The sequence below is a fragment of the Suncus etruscus genome, chromosome 15 (assembly GCF_024139225.1).
Source record: "Suncus etruscus isolate mSunEtr1 chromosome 15, mSunEtr1.pri.cur, whole genome shotgun sequence".
NCBI lineage: Eukaryota > Metazoa > Chordata > Mammalia > Eulipotyphla > Soricidae > Suncus > Suncus etruscus.
Genome location: NC_064862.1, coordinates 91045444 through 91063927, shown reverse-complemented (window position 1 = coordinate 91063927; position 18484 = coordinate 91045444). Strand labels below are relative to the sequence as shown.

Sequence of the window (18484 nt, the reverse complement as noted above, 5' to 3'; positions counted from 1 at the left end):
AGTCAGATGGCCTGTCTCCTGTGGGCAGCTGGACGCCCCATTTATTGGGGGTAAAAAATCATAGAGCTTCAAGCTCCCTGAGCCTTGATGGAGCTGTGTGCCCTGAATATATACATAAAGCCCCGAGTTTGATCTCTGGTGCTGCCCGTATGAGAACAGAGTGCAGTGAAACCAGTGGGATTTGGTTCTTTCAAGGAGCTGGTGTGGAGCTCTTGAAATTTAGGAGAGGGAGGGGGGCAGAGGGATGGTTCAGCAAGGAGGCTGCTGGTTTTGTACCCTACTCATGCATTCTGATCCCTGGAATCCCAGAGACCCCCTCATGAGCCCTCTGGGAGTGATTCCTGAGCAGAGTCAGGAGAAAGCCTTGAGCACTACCGTTATGTGGCCCCAAAGCAAACTTGAAGGTTCCCCACCAGACTAGGAAAGAGACTTGTGCCTTGATAACAAAAGGGTCAGGGTCGTTGGGGTGGGAGGAAAGGAACTGGGGGGGGGGCTGCTGAGTGTCCCTCATTGGGGGTTGCAGGGATTGGATGTGGGGAGAATTTGGGGTACGGTTTAGTGTGGGCCACCCCGAGCAGGCCCCTGTCCAGCATCCCCAGAAAGTTCTCCTTGACTCATGGCTACTCCCTTCGAATACATGATCCTGGCCACCATCATCGCCAACTGTATCGTCCTGGCTCTGGAGCAGCACCTGCCAGACAATGACAAGACCCCGATGTCAGAGAGATTGGTGAGCCCCGGGGACTGGTGAGGGTGGTCAGCAGAAGGGTGGGTGGAGACTGCCCACATCGGAGTTCGGATCTCCCCCCACAACCCTATGTTTATTTTATTTTATTTTTATGTTTTGGTTTTTGGGTCACACCCGGTGGTGTTCAGGGGCTCCTCCTGGCTCTGAGCTCAGAAATTGCTCCTGGCAGATCCAGGGGACCATATGGGATGCCAGGAATTGAAACTGGGTCCTTCCCGGGTAGGCAGCATGCAAGGCAAATACCCTACTGCTGTGCTATTGCTCCAGCCCCAGCCCCATATTTCTTAAATTCTTTTTTTTTTCTTGCACCAAACCCTGTGGTTCTCAGGGTTCAGGCCTGGCAGGCTCTGGGGAATCCTCTGGGATTCCAGGGCTTGATCCTGGGTTAGCCCTGCACAAGACAAACACCCTCCCACTGTACTATTCTTCCAGTCCACTTTTCCTACTTTTAAGATTCCCACTATTCTGGGCTTTTGGGGGGGGGGCATGCCCTATTTGATGTGCTATTGCTCCGACCCCCTCTGGGATTTTTTTTTTTTTTTGGTTTTTGGGCCACACCCGGCGGTGCCCAGGGGTTACTCCTGGCTGTCTGCTCAGAAATAGCTCCTGGCAGGCACGGGGGACCATATGGGATACCGGGATTTGAACCAACCGCCTTTGGTCCTGGATTGGCTGCTTGCAAGGCAAGCACCACTGTGCTATCTCTCCGGGCCCCCCCTCTGGGATTTTTACTCCTGGCTTTGAACTCAGGAATCTCTCCTGGCAGTGCTGGGGCTACCTTGGGATGCCAGGGTTTGAACCTGGGTCAACCAGGATCAAGGCTAGCTCCCTTCCTGTTGTGCTATCACTCAGCCCCCTCTTGGCACTGTTCTGGAGGTAAAGCCATACCCCTGCTGAGCTGTTCATTTTGGGGTACATTGTGTGCTGGGAACCATGACCACTGGCCATGGAAGATCACTCCCAAACAAAATGATTGTGGCTTGACTTTTTGGGCAGTAAATACTGTGGGACCTGGGCGTCTGGGGTACCAGTGTGTGGGGGTGGGTATCTCTGCCCAATGTGACCACTCACCTGGTCCTTCTTCTTACACCGCCCCCCAGGATGACACAGAACCCTATTTCATCGGGATCTTTTGCTTCGAGGCCGGAATCAAGATAATTGCGCTGGGCTTTGCCTTCCACAAAGGATCCTACCTGAGAAATGGCTGGAACGTTATGGACTTTGTGGTGGTGCTTACGGGGTAAGAGGCTGCATGGAACTTTGGAGATGCAATGCTTTGAGGGGGGGAGCAGAGGCCTCCAGGGCCCTGCCACGCCTTCCCACATGCTCCTGTCCTTCCCCCCTCTGGCTGCCCACAGCCAAGGGACCCTTTTTGTTTCCATTAGAATAATAGCTGATGAGTGTGGGCTGCGTCCAAGGATCTTTGTTAGCAGCCTCCCATTCCACCGTCCCCCGCAACCCAATGAATTAGGAAGTATTAATGTTCCCAAGGGATCCCCCAAGCAGTCAGGGGGAGCTGGGGTGGAGCCGGCTGGGGAGATTCTACCAGTTTAGCTTCTCAGTGATGGAGCTGGAAACTCTATCCCCGAGGGAATGTGCTTCCGGGACACGAATCTTCAATGGTTGTGTGTGTGAGTATGTGTGTGGGTGTGGGGAGAGGGGGACTGTTCGTACCTGCATATGTGTATAAGAAATAGCTGATACACAGGAGTGGAATGATAGCACAGTGGGAAGGGTGTTTGCTTTGCACGTGGCTAACCTGGGTTCTATCCCCAGCATCCCATAGGGTCCCCCAAGCACTGCCAGGAGTAATGCCTGAGCACAGAGCCAGGAGTCAGCCCAGAGCAGCATTTGGTGTGGCCCAAATCTCTCCCTTCCAAAAAAAAAAAAAAAAGATTTGGTGCCAGGGTTTGTTCTGACCACACTGTTCTGGCAAGTACGAACTGGCTGGATCCTGATGCCTCTTCCTGCATTTCTGCAAATGCCCCCCCCCCCACTCTGCCTTCTGCGCTCGAGCAGTAATCAGCACTAGGCCCCACTGGTTCGAGGCGTCTGTTTTCCCCACTGCATCGTATTCTGCAGCGTGAGCGTCTCTTGGGGACTCGGCCGCTTGGGTGGTGTCCAGCTTTGGGCTATTTCGAACCGAGCTGTCCCCTCATTCTTGCAAGCGTGTTTCTCTGGGGCCAATGCCCAGGAGCAGAAGTGCTGAGTCCTAGTGTCTAGGGGGCCTTGGTTTCGCTGGCTATTACCAAATTGTTCTGCAAAGTGCTTGGGCCAATTTAGGCTCCCCTGGGGGCAGACATTGGCTGGCGGGAGCCCGGCTTGACCTTGCTGGCTGGAAGGAGCCTGCAGGGTCCCTGATTTCTGGTTCCAGTGTGGGTCTCCAAGCACAGACCAAACCGTGCAGAGACCAGTGAGCCTGGATGTAGTCTTATTTTTGTTTTTGTTTTTTTGTTTTTGGGCCACCCCCTGCGTTGCTCAGGGGTTACTCCTGGCTGTCTGCTCAGAAATTGCTCCTGGCAGGCACAGGGGACCATATGGGACACCGGGATTCGAACCAACCACCTTAGGTCCTGGATCGGCTGCTTGCAAGGCAAACGCTGCTGTGCTATTTCTCCGAGCCCTGGATGCAATCTTGGTGGTTATTGTGCTGTGGTTAAACACAGTTTTACCTCTAGGATTCTTGCTTTTTTATCTTAAAAAATTTTAAAAAGGTGAGGCTGGAGAGATAGCATGGGGTTAAGGCTTTTGCCTTGCATGCAGAAGAATGGTAGTTCAAATCCTTGCTTCCCATATGGTCCCCTGAGCCTGCCAGGAGCAATTTCTGAGCATAGAGCCAGAAGTAATGCCTGAGCACTGCCAGGTGTGACCCAAAAACCAAAAAAAAAAAAAAAAAGGTGTTTGGGGCTGAAAGGAAGGCATTTGCTTTGTACACATTCAACCCAGGTTTGATGCCTGGCATCCTATATGGTTCCTCAGGTCTGCCAGGACTAATTTCTGAGCACAGAGCCAGGAGTAATCCCTGAGTACTGCAGAGAGTGGCCCCCCAAAATGCCACCCCCAAAAAGGTGGGATCAGGGCAATAACACAGCGGTAGGGAGTTTGCCTTGTATATGGCTAACCTGGGTTTGATTCATGACATACCATATGTTCCATGAACACCACTAGAAGTAATTCCAGAGCAGAGTCAGGAGTAACTTCTGAGCATCACCATTGTGGCCCAAGAACCAACAACAACAACAAAAAGGTGATCTTAAGAGATAAGACATTGGTTATTTCTCTTGCTTTGCACAGGGCCAACCCCAATTCAATGCCCACACTCCATATGATCCCCTGAACTGCACCAGGAGTGATCCTTGAGCTTGGAGCCAGGAACAAGTCCTGAGCACCCCTCCAAAATCAAACCCCCCAAATTGGCCTTTCTCCCTAATGTCCTGACTCTGAGATATCTCTTTGGGAAATTCCTCTCTCCTCTGGAATAGAACAAACCTAAGGATAAATGCTGGCACTAGGGTGATGGGACCCCAAACAGTCCTGTGGCTGTGCATGAAAGTTGCTGTTTGTGGTGTTCCTGGCCTGATATATTCAATATGTTTGTTTTTCCCCCCAAAGGGAAATAAGACCTTATCCAGGACTCTGTCCTACTCTTTTGAATTCCCCTGCGTTCACTTTCCCTCGCTCTCAGTCCTTCCTGTTCCTGCAAGCAATCGACTCTCCTTCCTCTCTGCCTTGCTGGCTGCCCCCCTCCTTCCCATCAAACACGTAGCTCAAATTTCATTATTTCCAATTCCAGGAGACTGTTTTGTCTCCTGTTGGATTAGCTGCTGGGAAACAGGGAGAGACCAAAGTCTCGGCTGGACCAAGGCTTCTGAGCGTCTGCCATGGGGAAGCTACTGTCCTTCCTTTCATTTCACTCTCAGGGGGTGGGGGGATGAGGGGCCAATTGGGACACCAAGACAAAGATGACTTCTCATAGAGCATTTTCCTGTGGACTCAATGTCTTCTCACATGGCCAAGCATTAAAACAGCATTCGTGTGGCCAGAGAGAGAAAAATACAGTGTGTGTGTGTGTGTGTGTGTGTGCGCGCGCGCGCGCGCGCACCTATGAGCATGGGGGATGCTTGCCTTCTTCTTCACAGCCAACCAAATTTGATTTCTGGCATCCCATAGGGTCCCCTTGAACCCTGCCAGGATTGATCCCTGAATTCAGAGTCAGAAGTTTACCCCTAAGCACCCCACCAGTAGTAGCCCAAACACCAAACATTTAAAAAATATGAAGGGACCACAGTGGTGGTGCGAGCGGTAAGGCATCTGCCTTGCCCTCACTAGCCTAGGAAGGGTTGTGGTTCAAACCCCTGACGTCCCATATGGTTCCCAAGCCAGGAGCAATTTCTGAGCACAATAGCCAGGAGTAACCCCTGAGCATCAGGTTATGGCCCAAAACCCCAAAAATAAATAAATAAAATAAATAAAAAAAGAAGAAAAAGTGTGTTCAAAGCACTTCTGGAAATGCCCTACGCCAACTGCAGCCTTACAGGATATCTTCACTGTGGCTTCCTTACTGGGTCCCTCCCTTGCTGTTCTCAATGCCCTTTGTCTCCATGCAAAGGGCCCTGAGAAGGCAGGCAGGCAGGGAAGTTGGGTGTCTTGGGGTCAGAGCAGTGGCACAAGTGGTAGGGCATCTGTCTTGCATTGCTCTAACCTTGGATAACCGACGGGTTTGATCCCCCGTTCATCCCATATGGTCCCCCAAGCCAGAAATGATTTCTGATCGCATAGTCAGGAGTAAACCTCTGATAGTCACCGAGTATAGTTCCCCCCAAAAAAAGATGAAAGAAAGAAAAGAAAAAAGAAAGTTGTCTTAAGATAAGAGAAAGGGGCCGGAGAGATAGCATGGAGGTATGACATTTTGCCTTTCATGCAGAAGGATGGTGGTTTTGAATCCCGGCATCCCCACATGGTCCCTGAGCCAGCCCAGGAGCGATTTTCTGAGCACAGAGTCAGGAGTAACCCTTGAGCGCTGACGAGGGTGACCCAAAAACAAAACAAAACAAAAAAAAGACAAGAGAAAAGAAAGGGTGTCTTATTCGGACCTCAACCCCCTGGGCAGCATTCAGTTGTTTTCTGCACAGTGCTCGGGGAGAGCAAGCCCATTTCAGCACCCGGGGACAGAGCTCAAGTGAACGGACCTGGGTTTCAGCTACCATGGACAGCTTCGTGTCCCCTTTGGCTTGGTGCAAGCACCGCGGGGGGTGGGCAGTGCTCTGGCCTCCTCCTCCCACTTCCCGATGGGCTGGGGAGGGACTCGGCCGCAGGGCCAGATGGCCCAGGTGACGCGCTTCCGTTGTTCCGGGCTCAGCTCCTTGGCCGGCTGCCCTGCGGTGCTGGAGAGGGCTCAGCCATCCGTCCAGTCCTGTGCGCTCTGGGGCAGGGTGCGGGGAGAGGCTGGAGAGATCTTGTCCTCTCAAATCACCGTGACAAATGCCAGCCTACCCCGCGCAGACATCTGACCGCGAGGTTCCCGGTTAGAGCCTGCTGCCTTGGTGGGGGGGATCAGAAAGCTTGAATGTGGCTGCATGTGGCACCCCAGCACCGGGACAGACCTCTTCATCCAAGACCTGGGTCACCCCCTATCCTTGGATGAGGGACCCTGGGATGGTGGCGGTGAATGCAAAATCTGATATTTGGAGAAAGGTTAGGGTTTGTTTGTTTGTTTGTTTTTTGCCACACCCGTTTGATGCTCAGGGGTTACTCCTGGCTTAGCACTCAGAAATCGCCCCTGGCTTGGGGAGATCATATGGGACGCCGGGGGGATCGAACCGTGGTTCTTTCTTGGCTAGCACTTGCGAGACACCTTACCTCTAGCGCCGCCTCTCCGGCCCCTTGGAGAAAGTTTTTTTAAGATAGTTTTTGGAAAAAAGATAATTTTTGGGGGGGTCTAGAGAAACAGGACATCAGGGAGTGAGGGTACTTGCCTTGCACACAGCCAACACGGGTTCTATTTCCCAGAATCCCATAAAATCCCCAGAACACCACCAGGCATGATTGTTGAGCTCAGGGTCTGGTGTCAGCTCTGAGCATTGCTGGGTGTGGCCCAAAACACCCTTTCCCAAAAAAAAAAAAAAAAAACACCTCCTTCCCTTTTCCCCATATTTATTTGCTGTCTTATGAGATCTTATGGGACTTAGGGGGAAGTAGGGTTTAGTACTGCTTCCCAAACTGAACCTTCCTGGTCTGGTGCTCTCTGGAAGATGCCAAGTGGGGCAGCTCCCCACAATACGTCACATTCAATGCTCACTTGGCTTTGCCCCCAAGAGGCCCTAGGATAGACTCCCACATATACACCCCTTTTCTTCTTCCTCAAGTGATGTGATGCCTCTTCAGTAAACCATGGTGCCTATATGGAAAAATGGGTTGGAGGGAGAGAGAGAGTCAGAGTCTGCTATAGAGGCAGAATGGGGGTGGGAAACAGGAAGGAAACTGAGGACAGGAAACTGAGGGAAACTGGTGATGGAAAATGAGCACTGGTGAAGGGACAGGTGTAGGGACATTGTATGACCGAAACTCAACCATCAACATCTTGTTAACTCTGTATTTCATGGTGGTTTAATTAAAAAGAGAGAAAAGGAAAGAAATTGGGGGTCCCCAGCTTCTCCTTTATTCACCACCTCCTCTCTGGGCCAGGCCTCCCACATTTCCCCCTGGATTGGTCAGTTCTGCATTTGTTCCTGCCCCACAACCCCTCTGCAGTCCATCAAGATGACAGAGAGGTCCTCAGGAATTCTGTCATGTAGCTTCCCTGCTCCTGTCATTCCCTTGCTGGTTCTCATGGGGGCTATAGATTCATTACTATGATATGTTGGGAGGGTCTCTGCTCACCTCCACCCAGGCCTGTCCTGTGCCAAGTGCCCCAGTGGCCTTGGATATTTTTCTGTTTCTCAGACACTTGTGGCTTGTCTCTGTCTCCACCACAGTAACTTTGTGCCAAACTCCCTCCCTCCCTCACTGCCTCTCTCTCTTTCTTTTTTTTTTTTTTTTTTGGTTTTTGGGCCACACCCGGTAACGCTCAGGGTTACTCCTGGCTATGCGCTCAGAAGTTGCTCCTGGCTTGGGGGACCATATGGGACACCGGGGGATCGAACCGCGGTCCGTCCAAGGCTACCGCAGGCAGGCAGGCGCACCTTACCTTTAGCGCCACCGCCCGGCCCCACCTCTCTCTCTTTCTCATGCACTAAGTACTTTGCTCAGTTAAGGACTTAACACTCTGCCCTCTGCCCTTTGCTCTCACCTTCAATTCATCTCATGTCTGAGTTCTTCCCTTCCTCTTGACCTCCAAGTAGAATCCACCCTTTCATGTACACAAATGCTTGGACAAACCAGATTTTATTTATTTGTCTTTTGGGCCACATGTGACAGATCTCAGGGCTTAATCCTGACTCCTTGCTCAGGAACCCTCCCAAGCGGAAAACCTCCCTATGGGGTGGCGGGAATCAAACCCAGGTTAGCCGAGTGCAAGGGAGGTGCCCTTTGGCTGCTGCCTATGGCTCCAGCCCCCAGGACACCCTCCTCTCTTGTAGCTTCTCTCCTTCCCTGGGTCAGCTGTGCCTGCTTGCTCACTCACTCACTTGGGCAGGGATCCTGTTTCTCCTGTGAGTGTCCAGACCCCCCTCCCCCTGCTCCCAGGGCCAAGGAGAGTTGCAGGAAGGGGACACAGGAAGGGCTTAAGGAGTCTTTGGAAGGGAGAGAATCGATGGGTTGTACCGCGGGCCAATGTCACAGGAAGGTTTTGCCTGCCCATGACCTGAACACGTGTGTCAATGGCCTGGTGGTCACATGTCCTGTGGGAGCTGCACACACTGTTTCCTACACACACACACACAGGGGCCAGAGTGTCTTCCCACCACTGTAGGGTGTACCTGAACATTAGACGGTGCCTAGTTCTGTGTCCTCTGGTTTTGATTTTGGGCCACACCTGGTGGTGCTCAGGGGTGACTCCTGGCTCTGTGCTCATGAATCAGCCCCCTGATAGGCTTAGGGGATCCTATGGGGTGCCAGGGATTGAACCCAGGTTGGCCGGGGTGTAAGGCAGATGCCCTCCTTGCTGTGCTGTCACTCTGGTTTTTTGGGCCACACCCGGCGATGCTCAGGGATTACTCCTGGCTGTCTGCTCAGAAATAGCTCCTGGCAGGCACGGGGGACCATAGGGGACACCGGGATTCGAACCAACCACCTTTGGTCCTGGATCGGCTGCTTGCAAGGCAAACGCCGCTGTGCTATCTCTCCGGGCCCTGTGTTGTCACTCTGGAGTCCCCTTGCCATAGTGACTTTGCAGGGAGAAGCCACTGTGTGTCCCTGGGTCTGTGTATTGCACCAGGCAGGTAGAGTGTCACAGCCCAGGGGCCTCTCATCTGCCAGGTGATGCCAGGGGACATTCCTGGCTGAGGAAGAGCAAACTGGGGTTTCTCCTCAGTCACCTGTAGCCCAGAAAAATGGATTTTTTTTTGACACACCTGCCTGCGCTTAGAGGTTATTCCTGGCTCTGTGCTCAGGAATCATTTCTGCAAGTGCTCAGGGGACCCTGTGAGATGCCAGGAATTTCTGCTGCTTGCAAGGCAAGTTTTTCTCACTCTCCTATTGCTCTTGCCCCCCCCCCCCAAGTTCTACCCTTTTATATTTTGATTTTGGGTCACACCTGGCAACTCTATGCTCAGGAGTCCCTCCTGGCAGGCTCGGGGAGACCTTACAGGATGCCCGGGATCTAACCTGGGTGGGCTGCATGCAAGGCCAGTGCCTTCCCGTTATGCTATTGCTCCGGCTTCTCCACAGAGGATTTGGAGCAAAGATAGACCGCAACCTTTTTTTTTGTGCTTTGTTGTCTGTAAAACCGGGGTGAAGGCCCCGGTACCTGCAGAGGGAGGGTTCCTCAGGGTGGGGTGAGGACCGCACTTTTCCGGAGCTGGCAGCAAGCGAGCCCCGGGTATTAGCTTTGATCATGCTAATAACTGTAATTATGGGGTGATCATTATGATTCTCCTATCTCCAGGCCCTGTTCCATAGACTGGGGAGCTCAGAGCAGACATCCACTCCTGTGTCCTGGGCACCCCACCTCCCACCTCCTCTACCACTTGCAAGGAGACAAGACCCCCCTTGCCTGAGGCCCTGCAGAATGAAAATATTATCCCATGCTCCCTCAAAATTAGAATATTTTGGGGCACATGGGGACAGAGTATGACCCTTCACTATCTTTTTCTTTTTCTTTCTTTTTTTTTTTTAGTTTTTGGGCCACACCCAGCAGTGCTCAGGGGTTCCTCCTGGCTGTCTGCTCAGAAATAGCTCCTGGCAGGCACGAGGGACCATATGGGACACTGGGATTCGAACCAACCACCTTTGGTCCTGGATCGGCTGCTTGCAAGGCAAACGGGCCCCCACTATCTTTTTCATTGGGACACTTGGTTTATTTTATTTATTTATTTTGGAAGGGGTCATATCCAGGGGCACTCGGGGGTTATTCCTGGCTCTATGCTCAGAAATCACTCCTGTTAGGTTTGGGGGACCCTATGAGATGCCATAGGTTGAACCATAGGTTGATGCCATAGGATTGAATCTGGGTTGGCCACATGCAAGGTAAACACCTTCTCCTCTGGGCTTTCACCCCAGCTCTCCCCGGACGTGTGATTTAAATGCCTCCTGGGAATTTGGAAATGGGGCAGTTGCCTCACATGGGAGACACTTTGGTGGCTAGGTGGAAGTTGTCCCAACAGGAGCAGTAACACAGGGGTGAAGGCACTTGCTTTGCAAGCAGAGGACACCAGTTCCACCCCCAGCAACACATATGCTTTTCCAAACACCACCAGTGACTGCTTCATAGCACAGCCAGCAAAATCCAGAAAGATCCAGAAAATGGGCCAGATCGGTGGTGCAAAGCAGTAGGGCATTTGCCTTGTATGCGCTGACCTAGGACAGACCTCGGTTCAATTCCCTGGCAACCCATATGGTCCCCCAAGCCAGGAGAGATTTCTGAGCACATAGCCAGGAGTAACCCCTCAGCATCACTGGATGTGGCCCCCCTCCAAAAAAAAAGCAAATAGAAAGATCAAAAAAAAAAAAAAGAAAGAAAGAAAGAAAGAAAGAAAAGAAAGATCCAGAAGAGAGGCCAAAGTGGGGTGGCATAGGCATAAGGCATCTGCCTTGTGCGTGCTAGTCTAGGACGGACTGCAGTTCGATCCCCGGTGTCCCATATGGTCCCCCAAGCCAGGAGCAATTTCTGAGCACATTGCCAGGAGTAGTCCCTGAGTGTCACTGGGTGTGGCTCAAAAACTTAAAAAGAAAGAAAGAAAGAAAGAAAGAAAGAAAGAAAGAAAGAAAAAGAAAGAAAAGAAAGAAAGAAAGAAAGAAAGAAAGAAAGAAAGAAAAGAAAGAAAGAAAGAAAGAAAGAAAGAAAGAAAGAAAGAAAGAAAGAAAGAAAGAAAGAAAGAAAGAAAGAGGGACTGGCGTGGTGGCGCTAGAGGTAAAGTGTCTGCCTTGAGAGTGCTAGCCTAGGATGGACCTCGGTTCGATCCCCTGGCAACCCATATGGTCCCCCAAGCCAGGAGTGACTTCTGAGTGCACAGCCAGGAGTAACCCCTGAGCGTCACCGGGTGTGGCCCAAAAACCAAAAAAAAAAAAGAAGAAAGAAAGAGAGAGAGAGGAAAGAAAGAAAGAAAGAAAGAAAGAAAGAAAGAAAGAAAGAAAGAAGAAAAAGAAGAAAGAAAGAAAAATAAGAAAGAAAGAAAGAAAGAAAGAAAGAAGGAAGGAAGGAAGGAAGGAAGGAAGGAAGGAAGGAAAGAAGGAAGGAAGGAAGGAAGGAAGAAAGAAAGAGAGAAAGAAAGAGAAAGAGAGAGAAAGAAAGGAAGGAAGGACAGAAGGAAGGAAGGAAGGAAGGAAGGAAGGGGCCTGGAGAGATAGCACAGTGGCGTTTGCCTTGCAAGCAGCCAATCCAGGACCAAAGGTGGTTGGTTGGAATCCCAGTGTCCCATATGGTTCCCTGTGCCTGCCAGGAGCTATTTCTGAGCAGACAGCCAAGAGTAACCCCTGAGCACCGCTGGGTGTGGCCCAAAAAAACAAAGACAAAAACAAAAATAAAGAAAGAAAGATCCAGAAGAAATAAAGGAGGTACTAGAGTGAGTGGTAACTCAGCGGGGAGATGGAGGGTACTGGCGTTCCATGCAGCCAACTCAGGTTCTATCTTCGGCACCCACAGAGCTCAGCCGAGCCCAGCCTGGCATGTGCGTGGTTGTGGGCCCAAGATGTACGTGCTGTGTGCAGATGTGTGCAGGTGTGTGGGGGTCTGTTTTCTGTGTGATGTGTGTGTATGAATGTGCCATGGGTATATGTGTGTATGGGTGGATGTGGATGTGTTTGTGTGTGTGTGTGTGTACTGACCATCTGACAGGCCCTCACAGCCCTGTCCCCCATTCTTAGAGGTTTCTCAGCCCAGAAGCAGAATTTCTTCTTTGTTCCTTTTCACTAAGTTGTATTTGTTAGGACCCTGGTTGGGGGTAGGGGGGAGGCCTTCTTAGACAGAGACTTTCTGAGACATTTGGGTGAAGGGCTGAAGGGGCTTATGGGGGTGGGTAGTGTTCTTATTTGTTTGGATTTTTTGTTGTTGTTGAAACACACCTAGCAGTGCTCAAGGCTGGCTCCCGGCTCCCTGCTCAAGGATCACTCCTGGTGACTTGGAGGACCCTATGGGATGCCAGGTCGGTCGCATACATGGCAAACGCCCTCCCGGCTGTGCTCTGGCTCCAGCTCACAGGGGAGCTTTTTAAAAAGCCCTGGGAAGCAGGGGTGTGGCCAGCCTGGCCCCTTGGAGTAGCCCTGGTTTGAAGACAGGGGACATGGCACCCCTGGAAGGAGCACATGAATTGAAGGGGAGGGCCATCTCACAAGTGGCTGTGAGCCCGGAGCGAAACCAGGACAGGAGCGCTGGGGATGCAGAAAGGAGCTGACGCTAATTTTAGTGGCTGGAGAGGCTGTGGGGGGTAGGGGGAGGGGGAGGGAGAGAGAGAGAGAGAGAGAGAGAGAGGAGAGAGAGAAGAGAGAGAGAGAGAGAGAGCGAGAGGAGACATGTGAGTCTATATCTGTGTAGGTTTTATACTGATGAAAGACTTACTGATTTATTTATTTATCATTATTATTATTTGGGGGTATTGGGGCCATACCTGACAGTCTACGCTAACTGCCAGCTCTGTGCTCAGGAATCACACCTGGCAGTGCTGAGTGGACCTTATGGGCACCAGGGATCGAACCGAGGTTGGCTGTGTGCAAGGCAAATGCCCTCCCTGCTGGCCCTGCTCCAGCCCCGAGTCTTGCTTTCTTGAGGGTGAACAGAACATTGAGGTTTGGGGTGCCCGGGAATATGGTTCAATGGACTGTACTCTGGTTGGCATGAGGGAGGCTCTGATTTCAATTGCTAACACTGTGTGGTCCCTAGAGCATGACCCCCCAAAAATAATTAAGCCAGGAGTAGGTCTTTGGATAGCGCCACATGTGCATCTCTCCGCCCCCCTAAATAAAGAAAAGCAGTGACGGGATGAGGCACCAGGAACCTGGTTTAAGCAGTGAGCGGAAGGATGGGGCTGAGTCACCTGAGAAAGGATGATGGGGGTTGCTCAAGGGGAGTACCTGGAGATAAGCCTCAAACGCTCACCCCAGCTGCCTTCATTGTGCGGCTCTTTGACTGTGGGCATCTGGGGTTCGGGAAGGGGGAGAAGGCGGAGAAGGGGAGACTGATTCAGGAGGCGTCGGACAAAACGTAGGGGCTATTTTTAGCGGTGGAACCGGAGAAGGGAGTGGATAGCGGAGCACGGCGGAGCTGGCTCTGGTGACCGTGGAGGTGGGGCAGGGACAGAGAGAGAGCGGAAGGGACCAGCCACGGGGGCGGGGTGGGATGGAGGAGACAGGCAAGAAAGGAAGAGGAGAGCAGAGCGGTGTGGGGTTGGGGGGTCCTGGTTGCAGGGTGAGGGAGGGGGTTATGGCATCTTTGCAGGAGCACAACTGATGGATGGGCCCGAGAGTGTCAGAATTTTGACAGAGACTTGAGAAGTGATGGCGAGTTGAGAGTTGATGGTGGGATTCAGCAGCCGGCAAGGTTTGGGGGGAAACTGAGGCAGAGAAAATGGGGAGAAATGCAGGAAACTGAAGACTGTTGGAGGGAAGAGTTTGGAAGGATGGAGGGTATTGGTGGGTGGGTGACTTGTGTAACTGCTTAGTGATTATTTTTTGGGGGGTGGGTTTCTAAGTTATTCTGAGATTGATATGGATGGAAGAACCCAAAATCTAAGATAAGACCCTTAAGGAAGCTTTGAATAGGCGAGTGGGAAGAGATGGCCTCAGGGGAGAGAATGCCCACAAATTGCACCCATGGAGCCAGCTCTGAGGTGCACAAATATCGGGGGGTAGTGAGTAAAGAAATATTGGGCACCCATAGGTTTTCTTTTTATGTTTGGCCTTTGGGCCACACCCAGCAATGCTCAGGCATTACTCCTGGCTCTGTGCTCAGAAATTGCTCCTAACAGGCTTGGGGGACCCTATGGGATGCCAGGGATCAAACCTAGGTTGACTGCGTGCAAGACAGAGACACCCTGCCTGTTGTGTTATCGCTCCGACCCCACCCATGGGCTTTCTAATACATGTTTTCTTGCAATTTTGCCAAGGACAGGTCAAGGCGCTAGAAAGAACTTTATTTTGGGGTTTGCTTTCTATGGAGCCCAACAAAGACATCATTAGGCACCCACATTTTTGGTCACACCCGTTTGGCACGCAAGCATTTGTTCTTCCTGGCTCTGTTAGCCAGGAGGAAATCATTCCTGGCTGGCTTGGGGGACCCTATGAGTTGCTGGGGATGGAACCCGGGTTGGCTATGTGCAAGGCAAACATCCTCCTGACTGTGCTCTTGCCCATCCTTTATCTGCACTTCCAGTCTACTAGAAGATTCTGCCCATGAACAATTGGGATCCTTCAGAGATGGGTCCTGTCTGTGTGCGAATTGGGGAGAACACTTGTCTCTCCCCGCCTTCCCCACCTTATTCCCTGGATGAAATTTTAAGTTTTTGGAGCCTTTTAGTCATCCTGGGTCCCTCTTGGTGTGGTCACACTACACACACACACACACACACACACACCCAGCTCCCATCCGTAGCCCCCAAGGCCACTCTCCGTCATTCCTCCAAGAATCACGATGGTATCAATGGGTCCGTCTCTATGGCAACAGTCATGAATGAGCCTGGCAGGGTAACCCTGGAGATGGCGTGAATGAGAAGTGGTCCGTTGCCACGGCGACGTGCTGAATGGAAGGGCCCCCACTCGCCTGCCCGGAGACGTCACCAGGATAGAATAGGCAGCTTGGGGTCGGCTGTGCCTATTTTTCAACACTGAAGCATAAAATATACCCCAGTGCAGCTCACGATCTACCCCGGCTCTCTTCTCCACCGCCCACCTTTTCTTCACCCTTCTTCTACCAACTCAGCCTCCCTTCTCCTGCAAGGGGGTGCTATTCCTTCGACACAGGTTCAGGTCAGGTTGATATTCCTGTCAGATGCCATCTTCCCTTTGGGGACCCACCATGTCATCAAAAGCCATGAGTGGAAGGAGTTAGAAAGATAGGACAGCCAGGCTGCTGACTTGGGTTTGATCCTGAGCATCCCATAGGGTTCCCTGAGCACTGCCAGGCATGATTCCTGAGCTCAGACCAAGTAGTAAGCCTGAGCACCACCAGGTGTAGCCCCCAAAATAAGAGTCATGAACAGGGGCCGGGCAGTGGCGCTAGAGGTAAGGTGCCTGCCTTGCCTGCGCTAACCTTGGATGGACCTCGGTTCGATCCCCCGGTGTCCCATATGGTCCTCCAAGCCAAGAGCGACTTCTGAGCACATAGCCAGGAGTAACCCCTTAACCCCTGAGCATCACCGGGTGTGACCCAAAAACCAAAAAAAAAAAAAAAAAAAGAGTCATGAACAGGTGGGAAAGGCTACAACTGTTTTCTTGGGGGGGGGGGGTGACAGCCATTGTCTTGTAGTGGAGTTGGCTTATGGGATAGACCAGTTGTCCCTCAGGGATTTGCCATTTCTCGGTTATAGACAATGGCAGCATTTCATGACCCTGGACATAGGTCCTGAGTGACACTCTATCTCTGGACTTGATGCCTAGAAGGTTCTCTTGTAAGAACTCCAGGGTCTCTTGGAAAATGACGCCCAATCTTTCCTGTCCCGCAGAAAAATTTTACTTACCATGTCACACCTGGGTTCTGTCCTCATTTCTGTCCTCATTTGTGACCGAGCTGGAAGAGATCATTGACATGTGCTCATCACAGAATGAGGGAGACTTATGAATCCACTCTCGGGGCGCTGTGAGGATCATTGAAAGGAAAGAAGCTGGGGCTGGAATGAGAGCACAGTGGGGAGGGCTCTGGCCTTGCACACGGCCATCCCGGGTTCGATCTGAACATCTCATAGGGTCACCCTGTGCACCACCAAGAGTGATCTCTGAGTGCAGAGCTAGGAGTGAGCCCTGAACACCCCAAAATAAGTCAGTTCATTTAGTATGAAGTGTAGACGCCCTGCTGAGACATGGGCAGAAAAGCCCTGTGGAAACACCGGACCTGGAGCCCGGTGGCCTCTCCTGCCACATCCTTTTTCTGCAATGCTCATGGCCAAGTCTTGGCCCAGTGCTGCCCACATACAACCTATCCCCTGGATCCCATCACGAAAGGAGCTGGAGGCTGGTCTAGGGACCGAGGACACGCCTAGAGCAGCCCCTAAGAGCCTCCGCCTAATTCCTTGGGTCGTCCCTGTGTGTTGGTACCATGGACAGGGTCCCGGGATGGGGCAAAGCAGGGCAGATAGTGTGTGTGGGGGGGGGCAAGGACTCACTTTTCCCCTCAGGCTGGGGGCCCCATGGCTTTGTTCTTCTCTGCACCCACATGTGTGACTGTATGTGTCTGTTTATATGTCTGTGTATATATGAATGTATATGAGGATATGTGAGAGTGTAAGTGTGTCTGTGTGTGTGTGTGTGTGTGTCTGTAGGAGTGTGTGGATGTGTGTGAGTGTGTGATCCTACCAGAAAGAAAACAAGGAGGCGACCACTGTCAGCTGTGTTCTCAGACTTGGCCGTGTGGGAGGGAGAAATACCACCAGCTTTCACTCCTCCCAGAAGTGTGGCCATGGAACGATGACCAGGATAGGGATGTCTGTGGGTTCCATGTCTAGAGTGAAAATGCTCTGGTTCTGTTCTTGGGGAGCAGTGAGTTCTTGGGGAGCTCTCTTTATTTGGGGGCCACACCTTTCCATGAACCAGGTTTCCTCCTGACTCTTTCCTTGGGGATCACACCTGGTGCTGCTCTGAGGACCCTATGGGTGTTGAAGATCGAGCCCAGGTTGGCCACATTCAAGGCAAATGCCTTCTTTCCTGTATTTTCTCTCTGGTCCCACCAGAGGGTTTCTTTTGGGGTGTTTTGCTGATATTTTGTTTTTATTTGGGGGGGGTTTACACGTGACAGGACTCAGGGCTTCCTCTTGGTTCTGTGCTCAGGAATCATTCCTGGCAGTGCTCAGGGGACCTTAGGGGTGCTGCGGCTGGAACCTGGGTCAGTTGTGTGCAAGGCCAGCCCCTCCCTGCTGTCGAATCAGTTCAGCCCTGAAGGGTCTCTTTGTAAGGGGTACGAATCCCCTTTCTAAGGGCCTCACCCTTGGGACCCATCAGATCCAGGAGAAAGGGAATGGACCACACTCTTCACCCCACCACTCTGGATACGAAATCCCATCTGTGAGTCTTGCGAGGGACATGGCCTCTGACCATTGAAGTGGCCCCTCATGGCAGACTCGCCTAGACCGTGGAGAACCACAGGAGAGCCACAAGTTTGACCCCAAGGAAGTCCCAACCTGCTGGCTGCAGGATGCACTGTGTGGGGAGTGTCTGTTCCAGCGTGCCAGCGTGGGTGAACCCCAACTTGGTCCCCACCTGGCCATGTGGCAGGGGGCCAGGTGCTGTCCCTTCTGTGCCGTGTTCCCTCATCTGCCACCATATGGAGCTGGGCATGATTATTGAGTCCCCAAATGGTTTCACAGTGGCGAGAGATGCCCCAGGCAGACCCCCAGAGCTTACTTCCACCTCGTGCTCTGAAGACCCCATGGGACCTAGGTCAGGATTTGCAGTGCTCTGGACCTTGGCCTTCCTTCAGCTGCAGAAAGAGATGGAGAGAAAGGACAGGGCATTTACTTTGCACATGATGGACCTGGGTTCGATTTCTGGCACCTCATAGGGTTCTCTGAGCACTGCCAAGCATGATTCCTGAGCACAGAGCCAAGAATAACTGCTGAGCACTGCCAGGTGCAATCCAATAACGTGGAAGGAAAGAAGAAAGGAAGGAAGGAAGGAAGGAAGGAAGGAAGGAAGGAAGGAAGGAAGGAAGGAAGGAAGGAAGGAAGGAGGAAGGGAGGGAGGAACGGAAGGAAGGAAGGAAGGAAGGAGGAAAGGGAGGGAGGACGGAAGGGCGGGAGGGAAGGAAGGGAAAGAAAGAAAAAAGAAGAAAGAAGGAGAAAGAAAGAAAGAAAAGAAAGAAAGAAAGAAAGAAAAGAGAAGAAAGAAAGAGAGAAGAGAAAGAAGAAAGAAAAGAAAGAAGAAAGAAAGAAGAGGAGAGAGAGAGAGAGGTAGAGAAAGAAAGAGAGAGAAAGAAAGAGAGAAAGAAAGAAAGAACGAAAG

General features: G+C 51.8%; 1 protein-coding gene across 5 annotated transcripts in view; it reads left to right on the top strand.

The window, feature by feature from the left end:
• Positions 1-18484, top strand: part of CACNA1A (calcium voltage-gated channel subunit alpha1 A) — a 106327-nt gene that overhangs the window by 17946 nt on the left and 69897 nt on the right. For all 5 annotated transcript variants that reach the window (XM_049788415.1, XM_049788414.1, XM_049788412.1 and 2 more), the window contains exons 2-3: positions 625-730; positions 1849-1988. In XM_049788415.1, the coding sequence (XP_049644372.1) occupies positions 625-730; positions 1849-1988 (246 nt within the window). The remainder of the gene's footprint in view (positions 1-624; positions 731-1848; positions 1989-18484) is intronic.